Raw genomic sequence first — 17,159 nt, 5'->3', positions numbered from 1 at the left:
ACCAAAGTAACAGCTGCCACAGTATATTGTTTTTTTTGTCTGCATGTTTCATTTTTAGTGTTTTTCGTGTATGTATGTTTAATTAACTGTCCAGCCACAAGTTCCAGTAGCATTGGATAAAACCTCTAAATTAAAGTGTTTGCAAGAAAACAATAATTTGGTTAAAACTTGTATTCTTACTAGTAAGTGTGGGGGCATAGGGATTTCAGCCCATGTTAATCTGATTCCCAAACATTGCCTACATCATACCCCTTTGCTGTCATTTTGGTTAGTAGAGAGTCATCTTTGCACCCAGGGTTACAGAATCACTTAAACAACATTATTGTCAAAAATCAACAATCTTTCATTTTTGTAGCCTTTAAAAAATGTATTTTAAAAATAGTGAAATGTTATGTATTTAAAGGGATTTGGATAATGATTAAATCCAAAATGTAAAAGATAAACTTATTTAACTTGATGTGTTTGTTCAATCAGCAAGTAGTTTTGAGCACATAATCTGCACCAGCAACTGTTCTAGACACCGGAGAAGCAGTGGTAAGGATGACAAGCTCCTGCTCTTCAGTAATTGTTGGGGAGATAGTTTCTTACTCATTTCCATAGGAAATGTGTGTGTGTGTGTGTTTTTTAATCTACGTTTGTTTTAAAAAGATGAATTTTCATTAAAAAACAAGTCTAAATGTCTACCTTTAAAAATAACCAAGATTAGTTAGGTTTGTAAAGACTCGATGCTCTGAATCAGTGCAAAAGTTAAGATAGTACATGTTGGATAAGCTCAAGGTTTGACCGTTCACCTGGAGGTGAGCTGATAAATGTTCAACTGTAGGTTGATGATAAAGATAACTAACTTATTGATAAATTGACTCGTGTAATAGGGATAACTTATGAATAAATTGGCTTTTTTAATATGAACCAAAAATACAACCTCAAACTGAGCTTAGCTCCCTTTGATTAATACTGCAGGCCAAGCAAGCTATACAAATTGTTTAAAGAAAAAAGAAACCTAGAAAATCTATCCCTTCTGCCTATATCCCTCCTCTCTTTCCCCCAATAGCAGAAATCTCCCTAATACTTATTACCTAATAGAGAATAGGTGGAAGTGGAGGTAGATGAGAGAACTTCACACAGATGAATATTATACTTCACAAGTGGATAAAATATCCTTTTATTTCGAAGGATGTCACTAAATGAAGTGTTTTGGTTTTTTTTTTTTTTTTTTTCTCGGCCGGGGTGGTGTTGGGGGGCAGGGATGGCTTTTGCAGAACCACAGATGTTTTCAGACTCATCTAATCCGACTTCATCATTTTACAGATAGCTATTTCAGGCACCATTGTGGTTTACCTAATATGTCAGAGTAGAACTATTTAACCCCAAGTAACTTGAATTTTTGTTTTGTTTTCTTTTCACACATTTTTCCTTTAAAACCTACACCGAACTCCCTTGGGTTGAGTTCGCGACATACTTTGCCTAGACCAGATTGTAGTGTAATAATAGTACTTAGCAGGGTTTTATGGTAAAAGAGTGAAATGTTGTTTTACGTGACTGTCAGAAATTTAGTACCAGAAAGACATTTCACGTTTGTATGTTATTAAACACAAGTAAGACAAATGTTTCAGGGCAGCTGACGTAGGCCTTGTACTACTTTCCTCATCCCAAATCATTGGTATCCATGTAAACATTCTGAAGTGGTCAGCTGACCACATTAGCTCATCTCACATGAACGATTACAAAATGAGGTTTTGGATGCTTACGGTTAGTTCATTGAAATGATGCAAGTTCTTTTGAACTTACCACTAGTATTTTTCTAGATTTTGTGTATAAGTGTTTTTTTGTTTGTTTGTTTTAAAGAAAAAAGAATAAAAGTTTGCTTGATTTCTTTCCCTCTTGTTATATGTTACTTCTAAGCTAAGGCTCCCAGACTAAGTTTTCTCTGGCTGCTTTTAATATTTTTCTCTTCATCATTGGTTTTCAGCAATTTGGTTATGATGTACATTACAACAGACTGGGAGTTTTCTTTATAGTTCTTTTGCTCAGAGTTCGTTGGATCTGTGAGCTTATGGTTTTCTCCAGATTTGAAAAATGTTCAGTCCTTCCTCAGAGATGTTTTTCTGTGCCTTCCTTCTCTAGTTTTGAACTCCAATAACACATGGTTAAACTGCTTGATATTGTCACACAGGGCACTGGTACCCTGTTTTTTTATTTCTCCCAATCTTTTTCTGATTCATTTTCTTTTTTTTTTTTTTTTGAGACGGAGTCTCACGCTGTTGCCCAGGCTGGAGTGCAGTGGCGCCATCTCGGCTCACTGCAAGCTCCGCCTCCTGGGTTCACGCCATTCTCCTGCCTCAGCCTCCTGAGTAGCTAGGACTACAGGCGCCCGCCACCGCGCCCGGCTAATTTTTTGTATTTTTAGTAGAGACGGGGTTTTACTGTGGTCTCGATCTCCTGACCTTGTGATCCGCCCGCCTCGGCCTCCCAAAGTGCTGGGATTACAGGCTTGAGCCACCGCGCCCGGCCTCTGATTCATTTTCCATAGTTTCTGTTGCTGTATCTTCAAGTTCACTGATGTTTTTCTGCTGTGTCTGATCTGCTGTTAAACCCACAGAGTATATTTCAGATATATTTTTCATCTTTATAATGTCCACTTGAGTCATTTCTGGTCTGTTTCTTTAGGTTTTTCTCCTGGTTTGGATCATATATTTTTTTCTTTGGTATTTTTGCTTATTTGTTTGTTTGTTTGAGACAGCGTCTTGCTTTGTCACCCAGACTGGAGTGCAGTGGCACCAACTCAAGTGATCCTTTCGCCTCTGTCTCCTTGAGTAGCTGGGACCACAGGTGCATGCCACCACACCTGCTTAGTTGTTTGTTTGTTTTTTTTGTTTTTTGTTTTTTGTTTTGTGGAGATGTGTTTTTGCCATGTTGCCCAGGCTGGTCTCGAACTTCTGAGCACAAGCAATTTGCCCACCTCAGCCTCCCCAGGTGCTGGGATTACAGACATGAGCCATTGCACTTGGCTGGTAATTTTTTGATAGGATGGAAAACATTTGTGAATTTTATGTATTAGGTGCTAGACTCTTTAAAAGAAAGTTTCTTTAAATACTGTTGGATTTTGTTCTGACACGTAGGTGTTACTAAGTTGCTTGGATGGAATGTAAACGAGCATCTTTTCCAACAAGTGAGAATACCATGTTGACCACATTAAGTAAATCCTAAGAAAGTATTAAATTCATTTTAATTATGAATTATAAGTATAGTGGCTGGTAGTACCATATGACATTTTCCTAACTCGTTTTCTGTGATGCTTAATGAGTAAGAAAGGATAAAATATACTGTGTTTGGTCTTATTTTAATATTTTGTTTATGACAGTATTCATCTTCATTTAAGTGTGATTTTTAAATATTTGCTGTTAGAATAATTAGATAGTTTAGAAATACTTTGAAGTCAGTAGTTGTTCATTGTGTCTATGTGAATGTATAAGGATAAGACAGATGACTTTTGGTTTTGTAATAAATGCAGATCAGAAAACAAGGGATTGTTAGCTTCTGTAGAATTATTACAAGGATTTATTCTTGTACTTTTATTTGAGAGTACAGCCACATTAATTTTTCCACATGTAGAGAAACAGTTTGTCCACAGTTGGAAGATAGTACAACACAAATACTCTTCTGGGTCCCCAGTGTTAAGTCTTCATAAAAGTTAGCCTTTTTATTATACATACTTTCTTAGACCCTCTTTATCTGCTAAAGCACAGAACTCAATGTAGATCCCACAAAGGTACTTATTTATTTATTTTTTAAAAATCAGCTGTGCTTGTCATTTTAGATCATGACTCTCCTCAGGTTGAGGGGCTTGACATTTGGGCCACTGGGGTTTGATATTGTCAGTCCCTCTTCACAGAAATTCTCCTCCACTTTCACTCTGCGTTGCATTAATTCATCATCCACACGGTACCGCCAGACACTGGCAAAACAGACCATTTTATATTTTTCATAGCCCTTTATTTCCGTTACTTTAATTTTTTTTAAAGAAACCTTTACAACTGAATTTCCTGAAATAGTTAGAATGTAGACCTTTAAAATTCCAAATTATTAGTTTTAATAGTCTTAGAAAGATTCAGTAATGGATGCTTCACCCATCCAGGACGGCTGAGATGTGGCCTTAGCTTCTGAGTTCACATTCCTCCTCACCACAAAGGATGTGTTTTGAAAGAGATTTTGTTTGCTTTTTCGTATCTGACTTCATTTTTTAATTATCCTGGTATTCCCTGCTGTCTGGCTTTGATGTATTTAACTGACTAAACATTTGTGCTGTAGTTTCCTGGCAGTTACCATTCTTATGTGCATTATTATGAAAAGCACTGAATGTTTGAGAGCACTATGTTGGACACTCCTGGAGATTCAAAAGTAATAAAATACAGTATTTTCTTGGCGTTTCCTTTAAGTATATTAGTGTGGAAATTAAATGAAAACAGAAACCTTATAATATTGAGTTTGAAAGAATTCAAAAGATGTTTAAAATGTTAGAAGCGCTTCCAGGCCTATACCATGCTGAACTCCTAGGTGAGCTTCTCTCTTAAGGTGAAGCAGATGAGCAAGAACTCAGGTTCTCTCAGTGAGCACAGTGACCTCCAAGGCCTGTAATATGAGTGGTGTCAAGCATTTAGTGAACACTTACTATATTCTGACTCTTTGGTTAAGTATTCATTATTGGGTTTAATCCTCATAGGAATAAGTATAAGTCTAAGTATTTATTATCCTTATTTTGTAAATGTACACGGTAGAGATAAAATTTGTCCACGGTCCGCCCAGCTAATAGGCAGTACAGCTAGGATTTAAACGTGGGTCTACTACACCACCAAGCCTATGCTGCTTATCATTCCAAACTGTTATTAACCACTGCAACACATGGAAAATAAATAAATGATTTTGGTGCTTATAGCCATGTTCTTTAATCAGTCAAATCAACTATTACACAGTGAGTATGGAAGAAGTGGGTGTAAGAAATTTCAAGTTAATCTGTAAGTTTACACTTCGTTGTGTGATGTTATGAGACTTATAAATGTAGTTTAAGGAAATAGGCAGGTGCATTTAAAACGTATTTCTAAATTTGCACATGGTTTAAAGTTAGCTTTCAGGACATTTAACTTGTATGTCTTGCATGTACACACATGTTTAGAAGCACGTGTGTATTATCATGAAGTATTTAGAGTGGTCTTTAAAAATGCGGTTATTAAAAAATCAGCTTTTTGCCGGGCACGGTGGCTCACGCCTGTAATCCCAGCACTTTGGGAGGCCGAGGCGGGCGGATCACAAGGTCAGGAGATCGAGACCACAGTGAAACCCCGTTTCTACTAAAAATACAAAAAATTAGCCGGGCGCGGTGGCGGGCGCCTGTAGTCCCAGCTACTCAGGAGGCTGAGGCAGGAGAATGGCGTGAACCTGGGAGGCGGAGCTTGCAGTGAGCCGAGATTGCGCCACTGCACTCCAGCCTGGGTGACAGAGCGAGACTCTGTCTCAAAAAAAAAAAAAAAAAAAAAATCAGCTTTTGACCCATTAGGGGTCTTTTATAGATTTCAGTTCTGTAAATTTTTATAATTCTGCAACATTTTTATTTTTCAAAAGGTAATTTCTTTTCTGCAGTTTTGTCGATCTAATTCAGTCATAATGGACCATACATTGTAGAGTGGCTTTTCTGTTTCGCTCATGAATTTGAAATAACTTTGATTGTATATCAAGATACAAATTGCCAGGAAGAAATGGATTATATACTGAATATGATTTGGAGTTATGTTTATAAAATATAAAGCGTATTTTATAAATGTTCAGAATGAGGTAGACTGTGATGGTGCATATTTGGAAAGAATTTCATGATTGATTCCTTCTGGTTCACTTTTTAAGAATTGTATTGGCTCTCAATTTGTATCATTAAATCTTATTTTGTTAGCTTTGTAGAAATAGAACTTTGTCAAAATTGTGATGATTTGAGAAGTTGGCTAGGGATAGAGAATTGGCAGGCAGTGTTTTTAGAGAACAAATTAATGAGAAATTGCATTTTGAAGGTGAAAAGAAACATTTTTCTTTTTCCTCTTTTACAGCATCCTTCTCCCCTGCACCTTGCTTGAGCTCTGCACTGTGGTTTTTTTTTCTTCCCAATTTTTTATTGTGTTAAAATACACATAAGATAAAATTTAATGTTTTAATCATTTTCAAGTGGTTCAGTGGTATTAAATACACACGTAATGTCTGTGCTGTAATTTTTATCAGAGAACTTAGAAAATGGACCTGCCATACTATCTCAGTACTTCCTGCTTTGCTGTGTGGATCATAGCAAAGTGCTCCTATACATTCTGTTTTCTGTGTGTTTCAAAGAGAGAAAGAGGCGAGGCACTGAAGTTCAGAGCAGGACTGAACTTGCCCACTCATCAATTAAACTGTCAGTAGCTAGCACATAAGTACATTTTTAGTTCTGTCTGATTTGTATCTTCTCGTCCTTCGCTGTTTTTTCCTTAAGGCGTAAGTTTTTAGTTCTATATTTCTTTTGTGTTAGAAAGAGCTCTATAAACAAGAGAAACAAAGCATAACAGCTCCACCCATGTGGTACTCCTTGTTCATGGTAAGAGCAGTAGCAGTCACAATCGTTACTCTCTTCAAGCGAAATAAAAGTTCTCCTTTTGAGTTTTTGCAGGTAAAAATAGAGGAGAAGTACGGTGCTGAAGAGATGTTTACGTACAAAAGTTTCACAAAGAATTATTTAAAAAATTATACGTAAATTTGAATTCACTTACTGTGTTACTGAATGTTTTCCCTATGCACTGTCTTTCATAGGCAAGAGGGCACATTGGGAGATGCAGCTTGCAAGAGTCCTGAGTCTGATCCAGAGGACTTCTCCGATGAAACAAATACAGAGAATCTGTATGGCAACTCTCCCCCCAGCACACCTCGACAGATTAAACGCATGTCAACCAAACACCAGAGGAATAATGTGGGGAGGCCAGCCAGTCGGTCTAATTTGAAAGGTGAGTCTTGTACTTTAAAAAAGATGTACAAGAGGGCATGGCATTTGATTGATTCTTTCTACAATAAGGTTAGCAATTTCTTTTATTTTTAATTTGATTTTCATGCTCCTGGTAAGTTCCATTTTTTTTATTTTTGAATTATTACTGTTAGTGTTAATAAAAGAGACACATAGTTTTCCAGAGATAGAAAGGTTTGTCCTGAGGATGGTTAAAGCCAGCATTGCGCGAGGCATTTGAAGATGTGAAAGAGGGCAAATGTTTCCCAGTGTACTAATCCAAGATGGCTACGGGTTCCATGGGATAGATGGCCTTCTGTTCTTTCAGCCTCTTAGGCTGAAGTTTCTAGATTCTCTCTGCCCAGAAGTGGTATATTGGGGATTTGAGGAGAGACAGAGCCAGGCTGTCTTCCCCTGGATTCCCTCTGCTCTCTGCTGGTGCCCCGGGGTGCTGCCTTTAGGGTATAGGGCTCTCTTTTTCACACTAAGCACAATGACTAGATGGTACCCCTCACCTAACAACCATGACAGAACCTGCTTTCTACTTTTCTCTTTCTTTAGGATCATAAAGTCCACATATTGCTCTACTAGAAGCGGAGAGTTTCGTGCTTTTTTTTTCCCCCCAGCCTCCTTTTAGTGGGATGTAACTATTCTTTTTTTGTGGTAGATGAATTGAATGATATTGCACTGTAGCCTCCTTGTGCCCTACGTGATGGCCTGGAACCTTGTGGTTTTAGAATTTACCTGTTAATCTTAGCAAACCAGTTGTCCTAAAACAAATGCCATATATTCCTGGAATTTATTCAGCTATTACTGCATGACATGTGGATTTTAGTCTTCCTCTTGCCGGAGAAATTTCTCACTGTTGACCTCACACTCATTTCTACCTCTCCCTTTCTATAGTCTGTGTTCGTTCTTCCTCTTTGTTCTGCTTCCTCTTTCTGTAGATTTCTTCCATATATTGAGCTTTGATGGCTGTTAGTGGCATCTTCACTTTGCATCCCCATCAGAGCCCTTCCTCAAGAGAGAAGGAGGGCAAGAGAATTGGGTTTTGTTGTGTTGATTTGCTTGAGTGAGATCCTATCCAAGGGAAGTTCCCAAGCAGGAAAGAGTCTTTCCCACAAATGATTTTTCCACATAAGATACTTCTTATAAAACTTGATTTGCTGTAATTTTTTAACCTACCCCTTTGGAAACTTCCCATTGCAATTTGTCATCTTGAAAATCATTTCTTGTGCATTTTCTCAAAGAAATTTCTCAAATGGCTATAGAAGTTTCTTATATATGGTAGGAATCAGTGAAGTAGCATCTACTGAATCAACATTAGTTAATACATCTTTGCTTTGTGTTAGTAAAGTGAGAAGATGTCGGTAGTACACTTGCTTTTTCTTGTTGATTCATACTATTTTCGAACATGAGTTGAGAACACAATTTCCCCTTTTATACATTGAGAAACTGAGGCCCAGGGTTTCAGAGCAACTCTTTTTAAGTCCAGAAGGCTTGAGATAGTGTCAGGACTAATTTGTACCACTAGTTCTCATGGTACTCTATTTGGACTTCTTCCTAGTACAGGCAACAGCGGTTACGCTTATCTGAAGGCAATATTTGAGTTGACTTTTTGGTCTTTCACCAATCAGTGAGACAACCAGTCACTAGATGTTTGTTGAGGTTCTGCTGTCCTGCTGGGCTGTGTGAGAGATAAAGGGAAGGGAAAGGATTGACCCTTTTTCTCCACAATTTTTAAAATTGTTTATTTTATGAAATTATAGAATGTTAGAGCTGGAAGGAGCCTCAGAGATTGCTTGCTCAAGTTCCTGCCATTTTTCAGATGAAGAAGCTAATGCTCACAGACCCTTTGATTTATAGCTATCTGATAGCAGACCCAGGACACCAAAATCCTTAATAACGTGTTCTTTTTCTTATCTGCAAAAGATAATGTGTTTGTTGCAGGAAATTCAGAAAATACAGACAAAAAAAAAATCACCCATTGAACCTGATACACAAAAGTAGCTTCGTTTACCGTTTGTAAAAGCTTGACCACAGACTCCATAGCTTTTTGCTATATATGTTTATGTTGTACTATCTTTATAATGGCTTCTTAAATTTAATGTTTTATGAACTTTTTATGTCACAGAATAACCTGTACTTTTAATTTAAATGTCTGCTATATCATTTGTAGCAGCGTCTTCACAGTTGTCATTAGCAATTACTGGGTGCTTACTGTGGGTTAAGCACTGTGCTTAGCACCTCAAAAGAATTATCTTTTGAATACTGTAATAACCCAGTAAAGTGTTGGTCTTATACAAGTTAAGTATCCCTAATCCACATGCTCCAAAGTCTGAGGCCTTTTGAATACAGACATGATGCTCCAAGGAAATGCTAATTGGAGCATTTTGGACTTCGGATTTTTGGATTTGTGGTGCTTACTCGGAAAGTATAATGCAAATATTCCAAAATCCAAAACACTTCTGGTCCCAAGCATTTCAGATAAAGGACTTTAAACCTGTGCTTATTTTATGGCTAAGGAAACTGGCTCAGAGCAGTTTTACGGCTTTTAATTTTAAATGTCTCAGTCACATGTATATTAGAAAGTAGCTTCACGTGTATGCCAGCTGGTGAATTATTTCTTGCCAACATTCTTGTTTATGAATACCAAGACAAGGTGGAAGTGAGATGCCAGCAGTATACAGGTGGGCCATTTTAATGTTTTAGTCTTGTGTTGTGATGGTTAATAGTCCTTGAGAATTTATTGTTCTCAGACTATTGCAGCACAGCATGGTGGACAAAAGCAGAAACTTGGTTACTCGATCGCCCAGACTCCAGTCCTGGTTCCACCACCTTCTGCATATGCAGCCTCCATATATCATTTTCTTTACCTGTAAAATCATCTGCCTTATAGTGTCATGAGGATTATGTATTCAGTATTAACTATCATCATTATTACTGTAAACTCAGGATTTCTTTTTTTTTTTCTGAGATGGAGTTTCACTCTTGTTGCCCAGGCTGGAGTGCAGTGGCGCGATCTTGTCTCACTGCAACCTCTGCCTCCCGGGTTCAAGCGATTCTCCTGCCTCAGCCTCCTGAGTAACTGGGACTACAGGCATACGCCACCATGCCCGACTAATTTTGTATTTTTAGTGGAGACGATGTTTCACTATGTTGGCCAGGCCGGTCTTGAACTCCTGACCTCAGGTGATCTACCTGCCTCGGCCTCCCAAAGTGCTGGGATTACAGGCATGAGCCAGCGTGCCCGGCTGTAAACTCAGGATTTCTTCCCAACACTTACTACTTTTTTTCTTGACTTAAATCTTAAAGCAAAATTAAATAATTATATTGTTGACATATCCTTATTAAATGGTGTTCCCATTTTTAGGACCCTGAGTTTTAGATTAAATGATTGTCTGAAGTCATGTAGCTACTGTTCCTGTTTCTGTCCTGCCTGGACTACACATTTCCTCGTATGTCTTCCTAGTCCTTTGCTTTATCTCACTACATATGCTGCTAGTACAGTTTTTTGTTATTGTTGCTGTTGCCTGTCTTTCCTTCCTTCCATCCTCTTCCTCTCTTTTCTTTCTTCTACCTTTCTCACTCTTTCTCTCCTCACTCCCTTTTTTCCTTTCCTCCTTCTTTCCTTCTCCTCCGTTCTTTCCATTGAATCAGCATTTGAGTGACTCCGTAGGCATGTGTTCTTTTGGAAGATGAATAAGACCTAGTTCCAGGTCAAGTAGGGAGTACCCAAATGACCAACAGTACAGACCCCTCTGGATGCGCACAGGAGGCAGTGTTGAGAAGACCTGGGCTTGGGAAGACTTCTAGAACAAGTGATATTTGTGCTGTGACCTCAAGGCTGAGTCAGGAAGACCAGTATTTCAAACTAGCATGTGACTCATAATAGTATATTGGCCCCCTCAGTATTTTGAGGAGTTTTTTAGAATTAATTAGATTGGTCAGATTTATTTAAAAAGCTGTCCAAGGAAATGTGAACTGTTACGTTATTTCTTTCTCACTGCAACAGGCAAAGGCTGTCTGAGTCATACTATTAACTTTAGAACTGTGGTCAGAGTTGGACTCATCTTTTAAACAAACAGTCACCAATAACATTTGCATTTTTCACATTATCTATCGTTGTGTAACAAACCACCGCGAAACTTGGTAGCATGAAAGAGCAGTTATTTTATTGCTCATGATTCTGTGGTTCAGGTGTGTAGGCAAGGCACAGGTCATCCCTGTCCAGGATGTCTGGAAGCTTGGCTGGAATAGCTCAGTTGGCTGGAAACATCCTGGCTTGGCTGGGGCCCTAAGTCTGAGCCCTCATTTTTTTATCTGCATGGTGTCTGCTGGATCTCAAACGTCCACGATGGCTCCCTCACTCACGTGTGTCTATTACTTGGGCTGAGAGGGCAGGAACAGCTGAGGGCTGGCTGGCACGGGTTTCTTTCCATGTGACCTTCCACATGGCTAGCCTGGGATGGTCCCTGGGTAATTGGACTTCTTACATGGCAGCTGTCTTTCCTGAGAGCAAGTGTTTTGAGAGACCAAGGTGGAAATTGCAGGGCTTCGAGGCCTTAGCTTCCTCAGTTGTGTAGCATCACTTCTGTTGTGTTCTCTTAGTTCCATGAGGCTGGCCAAAATTCACTGTGGGAGGGGACTGCTCAAGGCAGCCATACCAGGTGGGGTTTGTTGATTACTTTGAGAAGTTAACTGCTACATGCATTCATTGTAAAGCTTTGGGGAATTAGAATTTGGTCAGTCATACTATCTTTGCGTCCCCTAGCCCCTAACCCACAAAAATGCAAAAAAAAAAAAAAACATCAGGTGCATCCCTGAAGTAATATAAGGACCCAGAAAGGTAACTGAGGGGACGCTTTAGAGGAAGAGATACTAACCAGCAATACTGGCTTTTTAGCTATGGTAGCCATGCTCATGAACTGTTATACGGGTATGATTCTTGAAATGTTATTACCGCTGTAGGCTCAGTAGCTACTAATGTCATGTGTTTGTTTTTTATAATTGTAAATTCAGATGTTGAGAAAATTGGTAGCCCTAATCGTGGTGCATATGTGTAATTAGACAATTGACTCATTGAAATTATTTGATGGAATTATGATAGTGCTAATTTCCCGCAAATCATTATCAGTGACATGTTAGAATGGGAAGTTAGGAGAAATTAGAGATAAAACACTGGTACTAAGAAGAATGCCTGTATATTAATAAGCTCTTAGTTTTCTAAAGATAAGAGAGATGCACACCATAATACAGCATTATGGAATTTTACAAAGTTAGTTGAGTTAGAACATCCAGTATATAACTGCTCTTTTCTACTTAGTAATAGGTGGAGGCCATTGTTCTCTGTAAGCACATTGAAACTAAAGTGTTGTTTGGATCATTATAACCATGTTCCCTATAGTATGTTTCCATACTTTCAAACAAAAAATACTATTGTGGGGAGCATCTCTGTTCATTTATCTTTACTCATATATGGAGTATTTTTGTAGATAGTGGTGGAATTGCTGTATTGAATGGTAATATGTGTTTTAATTTGGTAGATATTGTGCATTCTTCAAAAGTACTATTCATTTTGATACTTCTACTAACAATGTATGAATATCTTGTTTCTTTGTATTTTCTATACTATTAATATAGAAAATTTTAAACTGCCAGTTTAGCTGTTTAAATTTGCCTGTTTCTCATTTTACATTTATCTTTACTAAGGAGAATATAGTTGGGGGTTTTGGTTGAATGCATGAGGCCAGTATGAAATTTACTGGAAATATGAGGCTACATATAAGTACAATATATAGACATTTATATGGTGTGTGTGCAACCTACACACACACAGATATATACAGCTTCAGAAATGTCTCACTTGAATCACAGTATTTAATTGAATGCAACTATTTACAAAATGTGAAGAATCAAAGAGAGTTCAAGTTATCAGAGCCCTATTCCTTTATATTGCAGTCATGAGGTTTGTGGTCCCCCAGAAACTGCAGATTTTATTATGTGCATGTGTGCATTTTTGTAAGTAGTCCATAGTTTTCATCAGATTCGCAAATGTAGTCTGTGACCCAAAAAAGGTTAAGAAGCATTGACCTAGATAACATTTACCACGAATTTAACAAAACTGCTCATCTTGACATGAGTTGCACTCAAAGGATAAAGTCGTCAGATGCATAGCAAATTCAAAATCAGTGCAAAGCCTACGCAAGGTCTCTTCCACACTAGCCAAGAACAGACTCCCCCAACTCCACATATGCTGGTTTTACAGAAAATGACTTTTTAAAGGGTCATACATGTCAACAAGTTTGTTCAGTAAGAGGATATTATCTTTGTGCAGATAGAGATAGAAGGGAGGCAGCAACTCCTGTGAGGGGCACCCACTTTCTCCCCATTGATCAAACACTGTTCTCCGTGCTGCTGGCCAGTGGGCTCTGCAGGTGCAGTTAACCTCCCTAACCTGTTGTGTTGAGCTAATGAAAGGGAGATTGTCTTCCTCGGGCTGACCTAATCAGAAGCCTGGGAGCCACCTGGAGGAGAAGCTGAAGCAGCCATGGCCAGAGCGTGAGTAGGAGAAGGCTGTGGGTAGAAGGCCGAGGTGGAGCAGAGCTAGAACTGCTGCCCTCGAAGGAGGGCATATAGCAGGAGGACCAGCCCTACCTCTAGCAGCTGCCCGAGGGACATATAGCTCTGGGATTCACTTTCTTAGGACCCAACCTGACTACCTGTCGGCAAGTCCGTGAATGCTGACCATGCTGATGCCTTCCCAGCACCTGTCTGTGGGTAACTATCTGTAACAGGAGCCGCTGGGGGCTGGAGTGCTGGGGGCCTCTCTAGGCTCCGGTCATTCCTGGTCCCTCCCCTAACCCTGCTGAGGCCCAGGACCCTCAGCCCACAGGCATCTGTGAGGGAGCAAGGAAGTGAACCCCTGAGATATGGCCATTTGCAGGGCTGTTGCATGGAGGACGTGCCTCTAGGGGCCCAGCTGGTATGGGAACAAGGGTAGGGCCAGGAGCCTGTTGTGGGCTAAGGCTCCAGAGAGGACCATGGCCATTGCAGCAGCAGCTTTAGATCTGGTGACTTTCAGGAGCACAGGTAATCATCTTTCAGATGCCTCTGGGGCATGGCCCCCAGATGCACTTGGGCCTCAAGTGGGGCTGCCCTGTGCAGCCACTCCCACTACAGCTTGTACAGGGCTCTAAGCTCAGTGTCTTGTCTTGGACCTTTTAGACCAGTGTGGCTGTTACATGGAGAGCTGACCAGCAGAAACTGGTATCTCTACTTCAGGTGTGGACCACTTGTGATACCAGATGGACAGAAGGTGGACAGACCCCACCCACGGACAGGCAGATGCTCTCAGGGAGGGTAAAGGCCTTCAGTTATTGTTTTTTGTTGTTGTTGTTGTTAGAGATGGGATCTCACTATGTTGCCCAGACTGGCCTGAAACCTCTGGACTCAAGTGATCGTCCGGCCTCAGCTTCCAGAGTAGCTGACCCTCCTGGTGCGTGCCACCACCACAAGTTTCAGGCCTTCTTTTAAAGGGCTTTTATGTGATTAAGTCAGGCCCACTCAAGAAAATCTCCCTTTTGATTAAACAAAAATGAGCTGGCTAAGGGCTTTAATTATATCTACAGTCCCTTCTTAGCAGCAGGATGTTAGTGTATGTTTGAACAGTGGAGACAAGGTGCTGTGTACTACAGAATGACTGCTGCGTCTCATGGCCCAGCCTTCACCAAAAGCTGAAAATTCCTGTTTTATTGGGAAAACTTTCTTAATTTATATGACAGTTTTAAAAAAGGCATTTTATCTAAAGACTGTTTGAGTGTTGGGTAAGGATGATTAGCTCTGCATTACCTGGAAGTCTGCTCTCTGACTTCCCAATTGATGTAACCTACCAGGTAAACTAAAATGAACTCAGTAAATAGGCTTCATTTCGTACTGTGATGAGTATTAAATTTAACACCACAGGAGCTAGCTGTGGTGTTATTTGAGATTATACTTTTGGATAATGGTAGTCATTACCAATTTATAGCAATTAAGATTTTGATAAGTTTTGGACAATATTTAGTCAAATATAACTATTTCTTCTTAAGTTTGATTTAAGAGAAAGACCGTCAAACCATTTTTTTCCTTCAGTGTTTGTTTTCTTTTTAATATAGCAGAAGGAAGTACATTCAGTTTATCTCATAGTTTAAGTAGGTTAAATAGGAATTTAAAAGACTCCCAAGCCAAAGCCCTTTTCAGAATGTTGCTGGGTGATCATTATCAGCTTCATTTTGCATTTCTATTCTAGTACTGCCATAGCGGGATGGTCATCAGCCATAGCTGGATTACAGAGATAGAGCAAATATTTTGCAATTTATATGAGAATTTGTACACACACACAAACACACATGTGTCCCTGTTAGGAAATATCTCAAGGTGTATGTGTGTGTACATGCATGCGTGTGCCTATCTATGTGTGTGTAAATGTGTGTATCTGCTAACAGTAGTGAAATTAGAATGTTTGATTTTTAAAGAATATCATACTGATGTAAAATGGAGCTGGTAAAATGGTTACAAGTCAGATTCAGTCTGTATAGCTAGTGAAATGTTTATGTCAACCAGAGTGGATTTAAATCCATATTTCAGCTCTTTAGTCCAAACTTAGCCTGACTTTCAAGGTTCTGGTTTGTGTTTCCAGGCTTCCATATACAGACTCGGTGTTCAGCCACACGCTTTTCTTTGCTGCCTTTGTGTCTCTTCTTGCTCTTCTTTGCTGGCTTCAGATACGCTCTTGCATTCTTTGCTTCCCTTATTTAAGCTTCCATTCTTCAAGGCCCCAAATCAAGTACTTGCTTTTACTTTAAGCCTTTACAGACTAGTTAGCCCTACATAATCTTTTGTGGTACTCACTGTCTTAGCCTTTCCTTGGTCAGTTGGTACTGCTTTGCAAGCACCTTTGACAAGTCCAAGGATGGTGTGGTGGCACCAACATGGGCTAGGACCCCTCTTCTAACATTAACCATCTGTCTAAACATCTGTGTTCTGTGGTAATCTTCATCATCATATTGTTATGAACATTACGACAATGTCTGTAAGGCCCTTACCTGGAAAATAGAAGCTGGATAAAGCAATTTCTCCAAATGTGGAGCCATTGTAGCCATGTCAGAGACAGTGGAAGCAGGCCCAGGAATGTGCCCATTAGCAGAAACGCAGGTGATTCGGAACATACACTGAAATTTGAGAAGCTTGAATGAGATGATCTCAAGCCCCTTCAGGTTGCTGACTTGTCTGGTATTCTAGGTCATCATTGCTCTGAAGATCGTCTCATACTTAAAGATTATTCATCTGTTTACATCTCATTTGAGAGCTCTAATAAGACTGGTTTCTAAACTTTGGAAAATACATATATTGGAGAACATAAAAATTGCAAGAGTTTGATTAAAAATATGATTAATACATATTCTAAAGAGCCATTTTTAGTTGTAGATGGTGGGAATTCATTTGTTTGTCTTATATCCATCAGATGAACCATATTGCTTGTCATTGGTTCTTTACAGTTTCGTTGTAAAGTTTTCTTTTTAAAAAATGTTTTATATTCTTCTGATTTTACTGGAATTATTGGTGATTGGCCGAAGGAAAAAGTGTTCCAGAGGTTTGCTTTAATTGTGCTACGAAAATCACACCATTTATTTATTTATTTATATTTATTTATGTATTTTTTATTATACTTTAAGTTCTAGGGTACATGTGCACAACTTGCAGGTTTGGTACATATGTATACATGTGCCATGTGGGTGTGCTGTACCCATTAACTCGTCATTTACATTAGGTGTATCTCCTAATGCTCTCCCTCCCCCCTCCCCCCTCCCCACGACAGGCCCCAGTGTGTGATGTTCCCCTTCCTGTGTCCAAGTGTTCTCATTATTCAGTTCCCACCTATGGGTGAGAACATGTGGTTTTTGGTTTTCTGTTCTTGTATTAGTTTGCTGAGAATGACGGTTTCCAGCTTCATCCATGTCCCTGCAAAGGACATGAATTCATCCTTTTTTATAGCTGCATAGTATTCCATGGTGTATATGTGCCACATTTTCTTAATCCAGTCTGTCATATATGGACATTTGGGTTGGTTCCAAGTCTTTGCTATTGTGAATAGTGCTGCAATAAACATACC

At 39.2% G+C, this 17,159-nt stretch overlaps 1 protein-coding gene across 9 annotated transcripts in view; it reads left to right on the top strand.

The window, feature by feature from the left end:
- Positions 1-17,159, top strand: part of MAP3K4 (mitogen-activated protein kinase kinase kinase 4) — a 126,795-nt gene that overhangs the window by 35,413 nt on the left and 74,223 nt on the right. For all 9 annotated transcript variants that reach the window (XR_012433292.1, XR_012433291.1, XR_012433289.1 and 6 more), the window contains exon 2: positions 6,820-7,010. Coding sequence is in view for 4 of the 9 variants with exons in the window: in XM_015448515.3 (XP_015304001.3) it covers positions 6,820-7,010 (191 nt within the window). In the remaining 5 variants the exon portion in view is untranslated. The remainder of the gene's footprint in view (positions 1-6,819; positions 7,011-17,159) is intronic.

Source organism: Macaca fascicularis, chromosome 4, assembly GCF_037993035.2.
Source record: "Macaca fascicularis isolate 582-1 chromosome 4, T2T-MFA8v1.1".
NCBI classification, from domain to species: domain Eukaryota; kingdom Metazoa; phylum Chordata; class Mammalia; order Primates; family Cercopithecidae; genus Macaca; species Macaca fascicularis.
The sequence above is the reverse complement of the archived record's forward strand: the minus strand, read 5'-3'. Positions and strand labels throughout refer to the sequence as shown.